At 40.1% G+C, this 19259-nt stretch overlaps 1 protein-coding gene across 1 annotated transcript; it reads left to right on the plus strand.

Moving 5' to 3' along the window:
* Nucleotides 1–5002: 5002 nt before the first annotated feature.
* Nucleotides 5003–19207, plus strand: LOC139570698 (opsin-3-like). Its single transcript, XM_071392821.1, has 4 exons — nt 5003–5650; nt 13602–13921; nt 16362–16613; nt 17858–19207. The coding sequence occupies exons 1-4, from the start codon at nt 5305–5307 to the stop codon at nt 18125–18127; spliced, it is 1188 nt and encodes a 395-aa protein (XP_071248922.1). The 5' UTR covers nt 5003–5304; the 3' UTR covers nt 18128–19207.
* Nucleotides 19208–19259: the final 52 nt, after the last annotated feature.

Genomic DNA, 19259 nt, shown 5'->3' on the forward strand with positions numbered 1-19259 from the left:
TGGGAATTGATGGAAATTATGTAAAAATGTATCACTAGCCACTTTAAACAATGCCACTTAATATAATGTTTACATACCCTATATTACTCATCTTATATGTATATGTATATACTGTACTCTATATCATCTACTGCATCTTGCCATCTTTATGTAATACATGTATCACTAGCCACTTTAAACTATGCCACTTTATGTTTATATACCCTAAATTACTCATCTCATATGTATATACTGTACTCTATATCATCTACTGCATCTTGCCATCTTTATGTAATACATGTATCACTAGCCACTTTAAACTATGCCACTTTATGTTTACATACCCTACATTACTCATCTCATATGTATAGACTGTACTCTATACCATCTACTGCATCTTGCCTATGCTGTTGTGTACCATCGCTCATTCATATATCTTTATGTACATATTCTTTATCCCTTTACACTTGTGTGTATAAGGTAGTAGTTGTGGAATTGTTAGGTTAGATTACTTGTTGGTTATTACTGCATTGTCAGAACTAGAAGCACAAGCATTTCGCTACACTCGCATTAACATCTGCTAACCATGTGTATGTGACAAATACATTTGATTTGATTTGAAGTAACAGTACAGATGAAAAATGATCAGGCATATTGTACATCTTACTGTAGACATTATTGTTGAAAAAAAGTCTAGGTTGGAACTGTTGTTAAAATACAATAAATCATTTTTATTCTGAACTGGAATAAACTGATTGATCACATCACACAGATGTAGACCAGAAAACACACACACACACACACAGTCCTAATGAGAGGTGTATGACTGGTTGAAGTTTTCAACAAGCAGGTCTATTCTGGGCTCAGTTTGTGAAAGTGCAACCCTGAGGTCATGCTCAGCATTGAGTCTGTTTCTTTATTTGTTTCTTAAGTATGCTTTCGGAAAGTACTCAGACCCCTTGACTTTTTCGACATTTTCTTACGAAACATACTCATTCTAAAATTAAATAAATAAATACAAATCCTCAGCAATCTACACACAATACCGTCTAATGACAAATCGGAAAAATATGTTTTTGAAGTTTTTGCTAATTTATTCAAACTAAAAAACAGAAATACCTTATTTACATTAGTATTCAGACCCTATGAAACTCGAAATTGAGCTCAGGTGCATCCTGTTTCCATTGATCATCCTTCAGATGTTTCTACAACTTGATTAGAGTCTACTTGTGGTAAATTCAATTGATTGGACATGATTTGGAAAGGCACACACCTGTCTATATAAGGCCCGACAGTTGACAGTGCATGTCAGCACAAAAACCAAGCCATGAGGTCAAAGGAATTGTCCGTAGAGCTCAGAGACAGGATTGTGTCAAGGCACAGATCTGGAGAAGGGTACCAAAAGATGTCTGCAGCATTGAAGGTCCCCAAGAACACAATGGCCATCAATCTTAAATGGAAGAAGTTTGGAACCACCAAGACTCTTCCTAGAGCTGGCCGCCCGGCCAAACAGGGGAGAACGGCCTTGGTCAGGGAGGTAACCAAGAACCTTATGTTATTTCCATTTTTATTTTTTATAATTTATCAACCTCAACTGGGGGCGAAGGCTCACCTTCCAACAGCACTAGCGGTTCTGGGCGAGGCCAGGGGGGGGGGCAGTGCCCCTGTGACAACAATTTTGTACCCCCTTGTGGCCCCCCTAAATCTGGAGTATGAAATCATTTTTACATAGCAAAAATTACATAGCAAAAAAATGTTATCGTTCTTTTTTTACATCCGTTATTAGACAGTGGCAACGCGGAACATGGTCTTTGCCTGCTAATGCCTGCAATGCAGTGAAGAAAACGATATGACAACAATAACGTCTAATGTAACTGGCCCCTCTAACAGTACAACTGGCCCCAGCTTGGCCCCCCCAGTTGAAAGGGTCTAGAACCGCCACTGTCCAAAAGGACAACGACCATAAGCACACAGCCAAGACAACACAGGAGTGGCTTTGGGACAAGTCTCTGAATGTCCTTGAGTAACCCAGCCAGAACCCGGACTTGAACCCAATGTAACATCTTTGGAGATACCTGAAAATTGCTGTGCAGCAACACTCCCCATCCAACCTGACAGAGTTTGAGAGGATTTGCAGAGAAGAATGGGAGAAATTCCCCAAATACAGGTGTGGCAAGCTTGTAGCGTAGTACTCAATAAGACTCGAGGCTGTAATCACTGCCAAAGCTGCTTCAACAATGTACTGAGTATAGGGTCTGAATACTTATGTAAATGTGATATTTAAATTTTTATTTTTTATAAATTAGCAACAAATTCTGAACCTGTTTTTGCTTTGTCATTATTGGTTATTGTGTGTAGATTGATGGGGAAAAGACAATTTAATCAATTTTAGAAACCTATTTCATTTGTTAGTTTTGAGAGACTCCTTACTAAGCAATTCCCTGCACAAAACACATTGCTGGCGCTCCTCGTTATTTATCAAAGTGTGTATTAAACCACGACAGAGAAACTCATCGCTGTATTTGAGTTTCATGACAATTGAGCTCAGTCAGCACTTGCTGCTAGTTTGAGTCCATTCGATGACAGCGGTGAGTGATGACGAATGTCACGAATGGGAATGACAAACCAGTGGCTGACAGCGCATGATCTGTTGATGAACAACAGCACTTTGCAGCGTGTGGGTCGCGGAGTGATCTTAAAGAAAACTGCCGGGGAAAAATCCGATAAACCGTGAAGCACACGGGCATCTTCCACCCACTCGCGCAGATGTCAATTTGAGCAGAGTCACCATTAACAGATCCGCCCGACCCATACTTTAAGAAATGCTGATATAGGCTACTGCACATTACGCACCACAAAAAAACATAACAGCCCATAGATGTAGCTATGTTAAAAAAATAAAAATACGTGACCTCCAAAAGCGAGATGGAGATCTGTAAATTAGAAGTGCTTTCAGTCTTTATATTACGGTAGCATATGCTGCAGCAAAAGTAGGGACCCCGATTTTATTGTGCAATCCCGGTCACCTTTACAATTATTTGTGTATATAAACTCAGCAAAAAAACAAACGTCCCTTTTTCAGGACCCTGTCTTTCAAAGATAATTCGTAAAAATCCAAATAACTTCACAGATCTTCATTGTAAAGGGTTTAAACATTGTTTCCCATGCTTGTTCAATAAACCATGAACAATTAATGAACATGCACCTGTGGAACGGTTATTAAGATACTAACAGCTTACAGATGGTCGGGAATTAAGGTCACAGTTATGAAAACTTAGGACACTAAAGATGCCTTTCTACTGACTCTGAAAAACATCAAAAGAAAGATGCCCAGGGTCCCTGCTCATCTGTGTGAACATGCCTTAGGCATGCTGCAAGGAGGCATGAGGACTGCAGATGTGGCCAGGGCAATACATTGCGATGTCCGTACTGTGAGACGCCTAAGACAGAGAGACAGGGAGACAGGACGGACAGCTGATCGTCCTCGCAGTGGCAGACCATGTGTAACAACACCTGCACAGGATCGGTACATCCGAACATCACACCTGCGGGACAGGTACAGGATGGCAACAACAACTGCCCGAGTTACACCAGGAACGCACAATCCCTCCATCAGTGCTCAGTCTGTCCGCAATAGGCTGAGAGAGGCTGGACTGAGGGCTTGTAGGCCTGTTGTAAGGCAGGTGCTCATCTGACATAACCGGCAACAAAGTCGCCTATGGGCACAAACCCACCGTCGCTAGACCAGACAGGACTGGCAAAAAGTGCTCTTCACTTTTTGATGGGTGATGGTCGGATTTACGTTTATCGTCGAAGGAATGAGCGTTACACCGAGGTCTGTACTCTGGAGCGGGATCGATTTGGAGGTGAAGGGTCCGTCATGGTCTGGGGCGATGTGTCACAGCATCATCGGACTGAGCTTGTTGTCATTGCAGGCAATCTCAACACTGTGCGTTACAGGGAAGAAATCCTCCTCCCTCATGTGGTACCCTTTCTGCAGGCTCATCCTGACATGACCAGCCATACTGCTCGTTCTGTGTGATTTCCTGCAAGACAGGAATGTCAGTGTTCTGCCATGGCTAGCGAAGAGCCCAGATCTCAATCCCATTGAGCACGTCTGGGACCTGTTGGATCGGAGGGTGAGGGCTAGGGCCATTCCCCCCCAGAAATGTCCAGGAACTTGCAGGTGCCTTGGTGGAAGAGTGGGGTAACATCTCACAGCAAGAACTGGCAAATTTGGTGCAGTCCACGAGGAGGAGATGCACTGCAGTACTTAATGCAGCTGGTGGCCACACCAGATACTGACTGTTACTTTAGATTTTTACAGATATTTAATTGTTGTATTACTCTTTGTTGACTCTCATTCGGGGGATTTTAATGAGGAAAAGCAGCTCTGTGGTTTAAAAAGGCTTTGTCTGGCGTTATTATCAAATGCCATGGTTTTACACACTTTGTTCAGGGACACATTATTCCATTTCTGTTAGTCTGTGGAACTTGTTCAGTTTATGTCTCAGTTGTTGAATTTGCTGAAAATAAACGCAGTTGACAGTATTAGGACGTTTTTTAGTTGTTGCTGAATTTATATGTTATTTTTTTTACTGACAAATCAAATCTATCAATCAATCCAAACTGTGCAGGCAATTTGATGAATGGAAAGAGACATCTGTTACAAATCACCAAAAACATTTAATGACGTTCAGAGATTGTCAAACCAAGCCTTCGATATGGGGAGGCTTACAAGGTAGGGAGGGGTGTGTTTTCTGTTTGTCGAGAGTGACATAGTCTATTTATTGTGGAGTTAAAAACGCAAACCATGTCGGTATGTTTTGTTTATTGATTGTGTGGTGCATTGGCACAGAAATCAGTTGGCGGAAAATTGTATTTTCCCCTAGCTGATCATTGTCTGATACCAGCTCTAATGATGAAGTAATAAAACAGGCAGGGACAATGAGCTCCTCTGTGGTGATCTGCGAATCCAGAATTTATTTTTTTCTTCAGTTAATTATACTGAGGGGGAGGGAGTTCAGTTTATTTTAAAATACAAGGGGAGGGTCGTGTGAAAATGTAGATATGTCCCGAACACAACTTTACCCGTCTGGAGGTACAGTACAGTGGATGCCAACTAATTATAGTGACGGATGGAGACTGCTGGAGATGTAACTCCTCGAGAAATACTGTACATTTGAGTCTTCCATCATCAGGAAAATTGCCCTGATTTCTCAAAGGAGCTTTTGCACGTTTAACTGGTTTAGAGCAGCTTCAGTAATTCAACTGCAGCGCAGAAGATCTTCCCTCTTAGCCACGCTAGACAGGTCATCGCACACAATGTTTGGGAGCGAAGTTATTCAAGCAATAAATCCTGCGGATTTAGCTAGCACTGAAAAAAATACAGAAGAATATATATTTGCGGTTGGTACTTACAAACTCCTTGCTTTTGCCATCGGAACAATCGGAGTCTTCGGATTTTGCAACAATATTATTGTCATCGTGATGTACTACAGATTCAAGAGACACCGGACGCCCACAAATTTGTTAATAGTAAACATTAGTATAAGTGACGTGTTGGTGTCTGTCATTGGAATTAACTTTACGTTTGTTTCGTGCATCAAAGGCGGGTGGGTCTGGAACTCGGCAACATGCATTTGGGACGGATTCAGCAACAGTTTATTTGGTTAGTAGTACTTCAGTCCTTTCTGGGTGTCGAGTGGAGATTCACACATATTAAAGGCGCAATCTGAAGATCAAACAATAACAAAGCTGATTATATATTCTACAAGAATCAATGAGTAGCCTATATATAATTTAAATAAATGGATGTAGAAATTGCATATTATCCCTTTAAGAGTTCATTCAAAATATGTTTTTATATATTTTAAGTAATCCAAGTAATTTTTTAGTGGCATCCTTTCCATTTAATTTGTATTTCATGTTTTTATGTGTTAAAACTACTCAGATAAAGAAGTTTAGTATTTTGGGCTATTGCATTTTCATAAGTGATCCAATTAAAGTCTATTGCAGGGGACAATTCCCATCCATCTTATTCTAAGGGAGAACTGTTTAGCCCACTTTCTCCCTAATGATTTATGAAACCAGTCTTTACATAGTTGTTGATGTTTATGAATGCCATTGCCACTATGCAGATCACTATGTGGATGAAAACTTGAAGCTGGTTAGTGCCACCTTCAGGCTCTCTCTCTCTCTCTCTCTCTCTTTCTCTCTCTCTCTCTCTCTCTCTCTCACTCACTCACTCACTCACTCACTCACTCACTCACTCACTCACTCACTCACTCACTCACTCACTCACTCACTCACTCACTCACTCACTCACTCACTCACTCACTCTCTATTACCCTCATCTCTCTCTCAGGCACACGCAACCTACTGTTGGCTAACCACAAGGTTGACCTACTGTATTTATTATATGGGTGACTTTTCTCATCTTTACAATATATTCATATATTGTAAACTTCTTACATGTAAAACATCATGATATTTCTGAACTCCAAAAACGAATGGTTAATTCTTGATGGATGGGTGTTACTGTAGTACATACTGTTACTGTAGTACATACTGTTACTGTAGTGGATAAAACAACATGGTAATTTCACTTTGATGCCCCAATTGCACCTCACTAAGGCGAGACACCTTGATAAGACAGTGCTGTCTGCTTGTCTACCCCCAGGACTTTCTCGCTCCACTTCACCACCTCCCTCAGATGACCACTCAAGCCATGAACGTTCTAATGACTGTCCACCTCATGATGTTGTGATGTTGTTTTTTCCAGCCTGGTCTCATAGACTAGAGGTAACATAGCAAATGTAAATCCAGGACACTCAAATATAAACGCAACATGTAAAAGTGTTGGTCCCATGTTTCATGAGCTGAAATAAAAGACCCCAGAAATATTCCATACGCACAAAAAGCTTATTTCTCTAAAATGTTATTTCTCAAAAAGCTTATTTCTCAAAACAAATTTGTTTACATCCCTGTCAGTGAGCATTTCTCCTTTGCCAAGATAATCCATCCACCTGACAGGTGTGGCTTATGAAGGAGCTGATTAAACAGCATGATCAATACACAGGTGCACCCTGTGCTGAGGACAATAAAAGGCCACTCTAAAATGTGCAGTTTTGTCACACAACACCAGTAGTGACTCGTCATTCTGTTTTGAGCCCCACCTGTTTAGCTAAACGTTTTTTTGTTGTTGCCTGTTTTGCATGTTATTTTGAAATTAATACTTGTCACATACCAGTTTGCAAGCAATGTAAAAATATATATATAATCTTCTCTAGTTGCCCTGTGATTGGCTCAGTGTTCTGTCACTCATGGAGACACTACGTCACCGCAGAATCTATGGGTAGAGCTCGGAAATTAAAGCCCCTTGGATGCTGCCATAGAGTAACATTAGAAGTGCCCATCCAAGAAGGCTCAAGGTCATTGGTCACTGATACAATTACATCAAATCACGTTATATCTACCGTAACTTTAATTGGACTGATCATGTCAACATCATACATTCAAAATCTTATCTAGCAAGCTAGCAGTCATCATCATGAATCAAGTTGACAATCTACTGGCAAATCTTTTCAATCCTTGTCATATGAAGAGATATTCTGAAGATAAATTATTGATCAAATGTATCGGTGCTAATCGGCCATTGGACAAAAACATTACACAACAAGTTAGAAATCCCAAATTCAACAATGGAAGGAATCAGTGGCAAACTGCAAGCGTTGCAAAGCAATCACTAGCCTGCTATTCAGTGGAGTGGGTGTGTGGTCGAAGTCTGGGTTTAAGGGTCTCTTTTCCAAGCTTAAAAGGATAAATATTCAACACCATGGGCACTGGCCATGCTGTCAATCCAGCATGACTTCTGCCGCGTTCAAAACCACTGGGAACTCGGAACGGGAAAATCTCAAACTTTAGCAGTGGTGTAAAGTACTTAAGTAAAAATACTTGATCGTACTACTTAAGTAGTTTTTTTGGGTATCTGTACTTTAGTATTTATAATTTTTACTACTTTTACTTTTACTTCACTAAATCCCGAAAGAAAATTATGAACTTTCTACTCCATACATTTTCCCTGACACGGAAAAGTGGGAAAGTACCCAATTGTCATACTTGAACAAAAGCAAAGATAACTTAATAGAAAATGACTCAAGTAAAAGTGAAAGTCACCCAGTAAAATACTACTTGAGTAAAAGTCTAAAAGTATTTGGTTTTAAATTTACTTCAGTATCAAAAGTAAATGTAATTGGTAAAATATACTTAAGTATTGAAAGTAAAAGTAAAAGTATAAATAATTTAAATTCCCTGTATTAAGCAAACCAAACGGACACATTTTCTAGTTTTTTAAATTTACAGATAGCTAGGGACAGACTCAAACACTCAGACATAATTTATAAACGATGCATATGTGTTTAGTGAGTCCACCAGATCAGAGGCAATAGGGATCACCAGGGATGTTCTGTTGATAAGTGCATGATTTTGATAATTTTCCTGTCCTGCTAGCCATTCAAAATCTAATGAGTACATTTGGGTGTTAGAGAAAATTTATGGAGTAAAAAGTACATAATTTTCTTTAGGAATATAGTGAAGTAAAAATAAAAATTTAAATAGTAAAGAAAAGTACAGATACCCCCAAAAACTACTTTAAAGTATTTTTACTTAAGTATTTACACCAGTGCTTTTACTTGAGTCATTTTCTATTAAGGTTTCTTTACTTTTACTCAAGTATGACAGTTGGTTACTTTTTCCACCACTGGACTACAGTGAGTTTAAGACAACTGGGAACTCTGAAAAAAACGAGCTCTGACTGGGAAAATATGTTTTGAAGAGTCATCCAACTCGGAATTCCAAGTCTGGAATGCAGGCCTCTTTCTGGAGCTCTGACCAGAAGATCACTGACGTCATGATTCGACTTTGTTTTTTTCTGAGTTCCCAGTTGTCTTGAAAGCACCATAAATCCAGAGAATGCCAGACTTTGATGACAAAGGTTAATGACAAAATTTGCCCACAAGGACCGCCAGGCCACCTTCCTGTTCAAGTGAGCACAGCACAACAAGGTGAGTCCAAAAATGTCTTGTATGCTACTGCATACATATAAATGTCTTACATATAAATGTATTATATGTAATATGCCAGGGATATATGTATACTGTAGCTAAGATAGTAATACTAAGTGTATGTTGTGTAGTAAGCTGTTAGTAGCCCATGTGCCTCAACCTAATAATTTGGTCCTTTTCCCCCTCATAATTTAGCCTACTGTTCTGACTTGGTGGTGCCTATAGCCTGTTTTAGAGAAATGTAATCATCAAATATTGTAAGAGCTTTCATTGTCTGCTTATATGCTCCCTTTATTTATGCTAAGGTTCTGACTTGGTGTACAGGGAGAATACTGTAAGAACGGCCCATATTCTGAATTCTGTCGCTGTACATTTCAAAAGTGCTGAACAAATAGTTAGATTGACTACGTCCGTCCTAGCTGGCTCATTAATGTCTTAATCAAAATTATTGAATGCCTCTTATCCTCTTGATGTCCCCTTATGCCATAGTTTGTACATATAAATAAAATCAAATAACATTTTATTGGTCACATACACGTGTTTAACAGATGTTATTGCAGGTGTTATTGCGGGTGTAGCGAACTGCTTGCTTATCAATTGTCAGTAGAAAACCACGTTTGTTTAAGCAAGTCAGCCATATCAGCTTTGTTTTTTTAAACGGCAGTAAATGAGGCTGAAGGAACTGTTTCACTGCCAGACAAGACTCCACTGATAGCCAAGTGTAGCAGTGGTAAGGATTCACCCCCATGGTGCTGAAAAGAAAGCTCTGCTGTTGGGACAGCTTTATGAAAGCCCTAACAGTTTGTGGGCACCGTTATAGTGCAATTAATGTATTGTTTAGTGTCGTGTTGTGTAGTGGCTTTGCTGGCATAGCACAACACAATGCCACAGATGTCTCAAGTTTTGAAGGAGCGTGCAGTTGGCATGCTGACTGCAGGAATGTCCACCAGAGCTGTTGCCAAATAATTTAATGTTAATTTCTCCATCATAAGCCCCCTCCAATGTTGTTTTAGAGAATTTGACAGTACATCCAACCGGCCTCAACTGCAGGTCACCCGACAGCTGATGAAACTGAAGAGTATTTCTGTTTGTAATAAAGCCCTTTTGTGGGGAAAAACTCATTCTGATTGACTGGGCCTGGCTCTACAGTGGCTGGGGGTGCAGACACAGGTGTGCCTGGGAGGGCATAGGCCCACCCACTTGGGAGCTGGATCCACCCATGGCCAGTGGGGAAATCCATAGATTAGGGCCAAATGAATTTATTTCAAATGACTGATTTCCTTATATGAACTGTAACTCAGTGAAATTGTTAAAATGTCAACCAGAGATGTTGACAGATAATTGAATGCTCATTTCTCTACCATAAGCCGTCATTTTAGAGAATTTGGCAGCATGTCCAACTGGCCTCACAACCACAGACCACGTGTATGGCGTAGTGTGGGCGAGCGGTTTGCTGATGTCAACGTTGTAAATTGAGTGCCCCATGGTGGCGGTGGGGTTATGGTATAGGCAGGCATAAGCTAGCAACGAACACAATTGCATTTTATTGATGGCAATTTGAATGCACATAAATAACGTGACGAGATCTTGAGGCCCAATGTGAGGCCCATATTTTTAAGGTACAGTATCTGTGACCAACAGATGAATATCTGTATTCCCAGTCATGTGAACTCCTTAGATTAGGGCCTAATGAATGTATTTCAATTGACTGATTTCCTTATATGAACTGTAATTCAGTAAAATCTTTGAAATTGTTGTTGCGTTTATATTTTTGTTTGGTATAGTATAATATATTACGTTTTGTACAGTTACATAAGACAAAGAGTTACTTAAGGCCAAAACAAAAGTAGGGTGGTTGGCCCGGGTGAATGGGTAAGCGTATAACGCAAAATTCTAGCAACCCAAAGGTTGTGTTTTCGAATCTCATCAACTTTAGCATATTAGCAACTTTGCAACTACTTACTACATTTTAGCTACTTTGCAACTACTTAGCATGTTAGCTAACCTTAACCCTAACCCCTAGCCTAGCTAATGTTAGCCAGCTACCTAACATTAGTTTTAGCCACCTAGCTAACGTTAGCAGCAATAAATTGGATTTCGTAACCTATCATGCGTTTTTCAAGTTTGTAACATATTGTGATTTTGCAAATTCGTAAAATATTGTACGAATTGCAATTCATAACATATCATGTGAAATGGATGATGGACATCCACAACTTAATACATATCATACGAAACGTAACATATCATACTAAATTGAGTGTCCCGGATAGTTTTTTCTAAATTGCTTGTATTTTTTGTTGCCTTAAAGTGATTTGAGATGTTTTATGTAATGAATAGCGCTATACTAGTTGAATAAACTAATATTATTATTATTATTATTATTATTACTATGATCCAAATTTGCTTTTGAACAGATCAATAAAATGTGAAGGATTTTTTTAAGTGCACAAGAATAGCCAAAACAACCCAAAATATCATTCAATACCAGTGTGCCCTACAGAAGAACAGCCTGCACCAATGCAGAGACACTGAAAAAGATGCTGGTTAATATAACAATTAATTATAATTAGCCTACAGGCACTCTAAATCCCCTCAGAAAAATAGTTGAATGGTAGAGATTATTGATACCATATTAATTTACTACAGCATGTGAAACCACTCACACATTCAACTCTAAATTTCGATGACTATCTAAGGACATCCTGCACCTGTTACACCTATTGCACTCATGCAGCGTGGTCCTGTCAGTTTGACCTGTACTGACATGTTATGTATTAGTTGTGTTATAGTGTCCAGTAACACTGTGCTCAAACAGCTCCCTCTATAATGCAACGCAGCTGTGCTGCAACACTTCAAATCGAATCAAAACAAATGTATTTGTCACATACAGATGTTAATGCGAGTTAGCAGATGTTAATGCGAGTGTAGCGAAATGCTTGTGCTTCTAGTTCTGACCATGCAGTAATATCTAACAAGTAATATAACCTAACAATTCCACAACAACTACCTTATATACACAAGTGTAAAGGAATGAATACAAATATGTACATAAAAATATATAAATGAGTGATGGCCCAACGGCATAGGCAAGATGCAGTAGATGGTAAGAGTACAGTATATACATATGAGATGAGTAATGTAGGGTATGAAAACATTATATGAAGTGGCATTGTTTAAAGTGGCTAGTGATACATTACATCAAGATGGCAAGATGCAGTAGATGGTATAGAGTACAGTATATACATATGAGATGAGTAATGTCGGGTATGAAAACATTATATGAAGTGGCATTGTTTAAAGTGGCTAGTGATACATTACATCAAGATGCAGTAGATGGTATAGCGTACAGTATATACATATGAGATGAGTAATGTAGGGTATGAGAACATTATATAAAGTGGCATTGTTTAAAGTGGCTAGTGGTACATCTAATTACATCAAGATGGCAAGATGCAGTAGATGGTATAGCGTACAGTATATACATATGGGATGAGTACAATGGAGAGTCTGAATGTAATTCAAGGGGATTTACACAAGAAAAATAAGGCGTTCCTTTTTTTCTTCCAGACCTTATGGATGGCCGTCTGATGAGATTTAAGCATTGACATGGACTCAGACCATCCATTTGCGTTGTTTCTCTATGAATAATTGTAATATTAATAGTAGAACACAGAATAAAAAAAATCCTAAACCAGGACAAATAAAACAGAGAAAACAGAAAATACAAAATATAATTTTACGGGGCCCCCTTAGAGTTGTTTAGCCAGGTATATTGACAGAAAACACATCTCTTGTACACCAAGGACCTGGGGAGGTGTTTCGGGGTGGAGGAGGAGAGAAGAATGTACTTATTTTAATGGCTATCAAAAAAATTGTAGCTTGTGACAAGTTACATTTTCTATGCTAGAAAAGGTTGGAGACCCCTGCAATAGGATATTTATGATATTGAATATACAGTATATTGAGAAAATATTTGATTGAGGACTGAGTAATAACTGTAATAAAATCATCATCAGGTGGGTGCTTACATTGGTCCTATTTCACACATGTACAAGTGTGTATTATAATCATGTGAATTGGAAATTAGTTTTTTGCATATCCAAATCTCCCTGAGACACCCTCTGAGGTTTCACTGTGACCCTGGAGCAATTAATGTTAAGTGTCATGCTCAAGGGCACATCGGCAGATTTTTAGCCGGCTTTTAGCCGACCTTTCGGTTACTGGCCCAACGCTCTTAACTGCTAAGCTGCAGTGCAGCCGCAGTGCAGCTCCGAATGAGCAGTTTAGGGGGTTAAGTTAAGTTCAGATATTGATGCCAGCAACCCTCCCTGTTCCCGGCTCACTCCCGCCAGATTTCTTTTCTCTGTCGGCACTGTGATTCAAACAGGAAACCTTCCGGTTACTGGCCCGCTTCTCTAACCTCGGGGCTACCGTGTAGAGAACAACAGTGTAATAACCAATAGACAGTAATAAAAAGGGCCTACCTATATATATTTCATAACCCAGATTCGCTAGTAATTACTCCGCATCACAACCCATCTCCCTCCTTTCCAGGCATCGTGTCCATCATGAGTCTCTCTGCCTTGGCCTATGAGCGCTACATCCGGGTGGTCCATGCTAAGGTGGTGGACTTCCCCTGGGCCTGGAGGTGCATCACTTACATCTGGCTCTACTCCCTGGTCTGGACAGGGGCTCCTCTCCTGGGGTGGAACCGCTACACTCTGGAGATCCACCAGTTAGGCTGCTCTCTGGACTGGACTTCCAAGGACCCTAACGATTCCTCCTTCGTTCTCTTCTTTCTCCTGGCCTGCTTCTTCGTACCAGTGGGCATTATGATCTACTGCTACGGGAACATTCTTTACACAGTGCAAATGGTAAGAACAAGGACATGGCAGTCTTGCTGTCGTTTCCTCCCATTTTCTTCTGTTGCTTCATGTTTATATCAGTGTGGTGACCCTTCGCTAAGCCCGTCCCCGCCACCCTTGGTTACTGTTGAAACCTAGGACAACATTTTCCCGGGAAGCTTAATTCTCCATTCAACCACTGGCAAAATCCCCTCGCAATGAACTCACACTGTGTTTCTAATACACAATTAAATTAAACACGAACTACCTATTGCTAATCAGGAAACTTTTGGGTATGATGTGGTGGACTGTCATTGTAGCATAATAGCTGAATATACAAAACAGATGACCTGGGACATGGACTTATCTCAGCAGAGGACCACTTTCGAGGGCTGAAAACATCTGTCAAACTTTGATTTTGGAATGTAATATCCCTTCAACATACTGCACTGATGAACTAAAACAGTCAAATAAACTCTCTGTAAACGTTCACAATAATGTCATTTTGTCACTTATAGTATGGCTATAGCGTATACAGATGTAGGATCTTAATTTGAGCCAATTTGCTACGGCAGAAAAATCATCCCGCAGCTGCAGGAAATGTGAATTATTATGTGGATTAAATGTAATGAACAATTTTGATAGGGGTTGATATGTTTTTCATTAGGAAAAATCAAGTCTGACATTTTAAAGTGGAAATTACAAACTTTAAAAGCTTTTTAAACCTTGAATACACTACAAGTTTGCTTTTCCTGCTGTGCAACAAAAGAAGGATCAAATTAAAATCTTACATCTGTAGCATATGACATGTGTTGGCATGTATAAGAGCAATTTAGGGCTGGATTCAATCCGTAGCAATGAAGATCCGCGATATAGCGTGATTCAAATTTAAAGGCAATGTCCCCGTGATCGCGGAACCTGCATTCTCGGTAAACACTGCATATGTCGGCTCAATCGGAAATTACCTTTACATTTCAAACGCGCTACAACGCTGATCCTTCAGTGCTACGTATTGAATCGAGCTCTTAATGTTAAAGTATTACCATGGTGTCTTTTCTTTTTGGGAAAGTGAACAAATCAACAGATACATCTACATAATTCATTTAAAGGTCTAATGCAGCCATTTTTTTTTATCTCGATATGAAATCATTTCTGAGTAACAGTTAATGTAAGTACCTTACTGTGATTGTTTTAAATTAAAATGGTAAAAAAAATAATAATAATTGTCACCAGGCAGGCCAAAACTCCATCTCACCAAAACAGGCAGAACCTTCACTCTCATTTTCAAACAACTCTTACACTAAAAGGGCATTTATCATCATTTTCACAGTATTATTCCAACCTCATAGTGTATAAATATATATAAAACACAGAAAAATCACGTTTTTGACTGCACTGGGCCTTTAAATAAAAGGCATAAATCAAAGGTAGGCTGGTACTTACATTCATCAAGGATGCAAGACAAACAATGTGAACTCGACCAAACAATGGCAAAATGAGGTAGTAGCCTACAAATAAAATTCTAGTGCATGCGCTTGGGGATCTGAGGCCGATGCCAACATTAAGCACCACTGAATGGACAACGCCTCAGGTGTGGCTCCGCTCCGCTGACAGGTGTATCAGTAAACCCACTATCTCATGCAAACGGATACGTAGGCTACATAGGGATGTCATGGGACAATGTCATTGCGTCCTCTGTGGCCTCATCTTTTTAAGCATAATAAAGGTGGAGATTTTTATCTTCTCTCCCACATTAACAACCACAGGATCAAACATATCATCTTTCATTAAAGACCCTCTCTTTATCTAATGTCAAGGTCCGAAAGAAGTTAGCTGACATTCACATGCAGAGACAATCTTATTTTTTTTGTGGGGAGTGCATATTGTCAGTACAAGTGACATATAACCCACCCCTCATTTCCTCAGGGCATGGACACTACAAGGTGTTGAATGTTCCACAGTGATGCTGGCCCATTTTGACACCAGTGCTTCCCACAGTTGTGTAAAATTGTCTGGATGTCCTTTGGGCGGTGGACCATTCTTGATACACACGGGAAACTGTTGAGCGTGGAAAAACCCAGCAGCATTACAGTTCTTGACACAAACCGGTGTGCCTGGCACCTACTACCATACCCCGTTCAAAGGCACTTAAATATTTCGTCTTGCCTATTCACCCTCTGAGTGACATACATACACAATCCATGTCTCAATTGTCTCAAGGCTTAAAAATCCTTCTTTAACCTGTCTCCTCCCCTTCATCTACACTGATTGAAGTGGATTTCACAAGTGACATCAATAAGGGATCATACAGTAGCTTTCACCTGGTCAGTCTATGTCATGGAAAGAGCAGGTGTTCTTAATGTTTTGTATACTCAGTGTATAACTGGAATGTTTTTTGTTGTTTTTTACATATTCTAATTAGATCATTTTAGTGAGTGATGAGATTATTTCCTATTGTTGTTCCCAACAGCTCCGCTCCATCCAGGACCTTCAGACAGTGCAGATTATTAAGATCCTGCGCTACGAGAAGAAGGTGGCTGTCATGTTCCTCTTGATGATCTCCTGTTTCCTGGTGTGCTGGACGCCCTACGCCGTGGTGTCCATGATGGAAGCCTTTGGCAGGAAGAGCATGGTCACCCCTGCCGTCGCCATCATCCCCTCCTTCTTCGCCAAGTCCAGCACGGCCTATAACCCTCTCATCTACATCTTCATGAGCAGAAAGGTGATGGGACCTCTGACCTGACACACGAATGCTGATAGCAGAAAGTCTTTGAAACAAGCCTTTTCCCAAATTTAAAGGGAAACACACTTCCAAAATCAAAGTTTATCTGATGTTTTCAGACCTCAATGCAGCATAATAGCTGAATATACAAAACAGATGATATGGACTTACAGTATCTCAGCAAAATACCACTTTTGGCTAAAAACATCTGACAAACTTTGGAGTGTAATGTCCCTTCAACATACTACACTGATTAACTTCAACAACAAAATGACATCTCTGTAAACGTTCACAATATTGTTGTTACTTAGTCTTGCAGTATGGCTTGAATATCAAATCAAATCAAATTTCATTGGTCGCATTCACATATTTAGCGGATGTTATTGCGGGTGTAGCGAAATGCTTGTGTTCCTAGCTCCATCAGTGCAGTAGTATCTAACAATTCACAACAATACACACAGATCTAAAAGTAAAATAATGTAATTAAGAAATATATAAATGTTAGGACGAGCAATGTCGGAGTCTGGAGTATAACTCTATATACAGTACCAGTGAAACGTTTGTAAACACATACTCATTTGTACTATTTTCTACATTGTAGAGTAATAGTGAAGACATCAACTATGAAATAACACATATGGAGTCATGTAGTAAGCAAAAAAGTGTTAAACAAATCAATAAATATTTCATTTTTGAGATTCTTCAAAGTAGCCACCCTTTGCCTTGATGACAGCTTTGCACACTCTTAGCATTCTCTCAACCAGCTTCATGAGGTAGTCACCTGGAATGCATTTCAATTAACAGGTGTGCTTTGTTAAAAGTTAATTTGTGGAATTTCTTTCCTTCTTAATACGTTTGAGCCAATCAGTTGTGTTGTGACAAAGTAGGGGTGGTATACAGAAGATAGCCCTATTTGATAAAATATCATACAGCACGACAGGATGCTCTCAATGGTTCATCTGTAAAAGTTTATGATCTTGTAGGATCTCAATTTGAGCCAGTTTGCTACAGCAGGAAAATAATCCTGCAGCAACAGGAAATTCATGGTAAACACTGCATATGTCGTCTCAATCTGAAACTACCTTAAAATGTCAATCGCCCTTCAACGCTTTGAACGAATTGACTCGAGCCTTAATGTTAAAGTATTACCATGGTGTCTTTTATTTTTGGAAAAGTGAACAAATTTGAGTAATACCGCTCTTCCCTCTCTCTTTATTCTCCTCCTCCTCCTGTTCCTCTGGCAGTTCCGGCGCTGCTTGCTGCAGCTGTTGTGCTCCCGGCTCTCATGGATTCAGCACAGTGTCAAGGACCGCCCGCTGGCCCGGAGCATCGAGCGGCCCATCCGCCCAATTTTCATGTCCCACAGAGGGGACGGGGAACGACCAAAGAAGAGGGTGACCTTCAGCTCCTCCTCCATCATCTTCATCATCGCCAACAACGACATGCACCACCTGGACACCACCTCCAAGAGCGGCCGTATGTTGTCAGAGGTCATCCAGGTGCGGCCGCTGTGACAGAGCATTATGGGTACTGCAGTACATCATGCTACACCCAGGTCACCATGGGAACTGACTAATCACCTCCATCTAACACCTGTTCCTCTGTATACCTCAGGACTTCCTCTCATGATACAGTATACCCGGAGGTGTTTCCTCTCAAAAGCCAAAACACCTTTCTGACCCAAGACTACTGGAAGTGTTTAATATCCTGTTCTCAGACTGCCTCGCCATGAATGCCGGGAAACGCTTTTTCTACCATCAGTTGTGGTAAACAAAATATGTAGCTGTGAATTTGTGACGTATTTCTCTTAACTTGTACCCTGTTATTTTCAACAGCACCTATGTAATCGTGTCAGCCAGCCTTCGGCATAGTCTCATGCTGAGTTGAGTGTTTTTGAACAGGACCTCCTGTGTGATGCCGGAGGCTAGCAGTGCTAATGGATCAGTGATTGGCTGAGGAAGTGATGTTGATCATTATTATTTCCCTGGTTGGCAGCCCAATAGTGCTGAATGACTGACGGGGAAAGCCTTACAATATTGCAGCAGCACATTCTGCACAATACTCTCTCAGCCTTTGTCACATCCAGATACAATAAAGAGATCATACAGTATTTTAAGAAAGCCACGGATGAGATGTTTTTTGTTGTTGTGTTTTTTTAATCTTCCTCATTTAATTGTCACCACACTCGCTAGCGTGATAAGGGCAATCACTGTGAAATGACATTTCGTGGAATTATTCCCGTAGAATAATATGAATGTAATTAAAGAGGGAAGAGATTGTGGTCAAGATCAGACTGGTTCCACGGGCTACAGGGATAATACACTCCAGCGGCTCCAGGTTGCAGACGGAGCTCCCTTCACAAGCCTCCTGAGTCGTCCCCTATGAGTAGAGTTGATGAGGAGAAGATCGTATTCAGCTCTATATAGGCACCATGTCATCATATGTGTACATCTGTGGTGACCTGAGACTGTCGTAAGAACAAGCCAATCATCAGCCTAGCTATTAGCTACCACTTTGAGCTTGACATTTACAGTAGATTTATAGGTCTGGTTTTTCCCACAGAAAACGTTTTTCATATAAATGTATGCGCCTTAGATGTGTCCTTTTTCACTCAAAACATGTTATGCTGTGTGAAGGACTCCTTGA

The sequence above is a fragment of the Salvelinus alpinus genome, chromosome 3 (genome assembly GCF_045679555.1).
Source record: "Salvelinus alpinus chromosome 3, SLU_Salpinus.1, whole genome shotgun sequence".
Lineage (NCBI taxonomy): Eukaryota > Metazoa > Chordata > Actinopteri > Salmoniformes > Salmonidae > Salvelinus > Salvelinus alpinus.

Coding starts and splice junctions, on each gene's coding strand:
- LOC139570698 (XM_071392821.1), top strand. CDS start 5,305: ATGTTTGGGAGCGAAGTTATTCAAGCAATAAATCCTGCGGATTTAGCT. Junction 13,922..16,361: donor TTCTTTACACAGTGCAAATG/GTAAGAACAAGG, acceptor TGTTCCCAACAG/CTCCGCTCCATCCAGGACCT. Junction 16,614..17,857: donor ACATCTTCATGAGCAGAAAG/GTGATGGGACCT, acceptor TTCCTCTGGCAG/TTCCGGCGCTGCTTGCTGCA.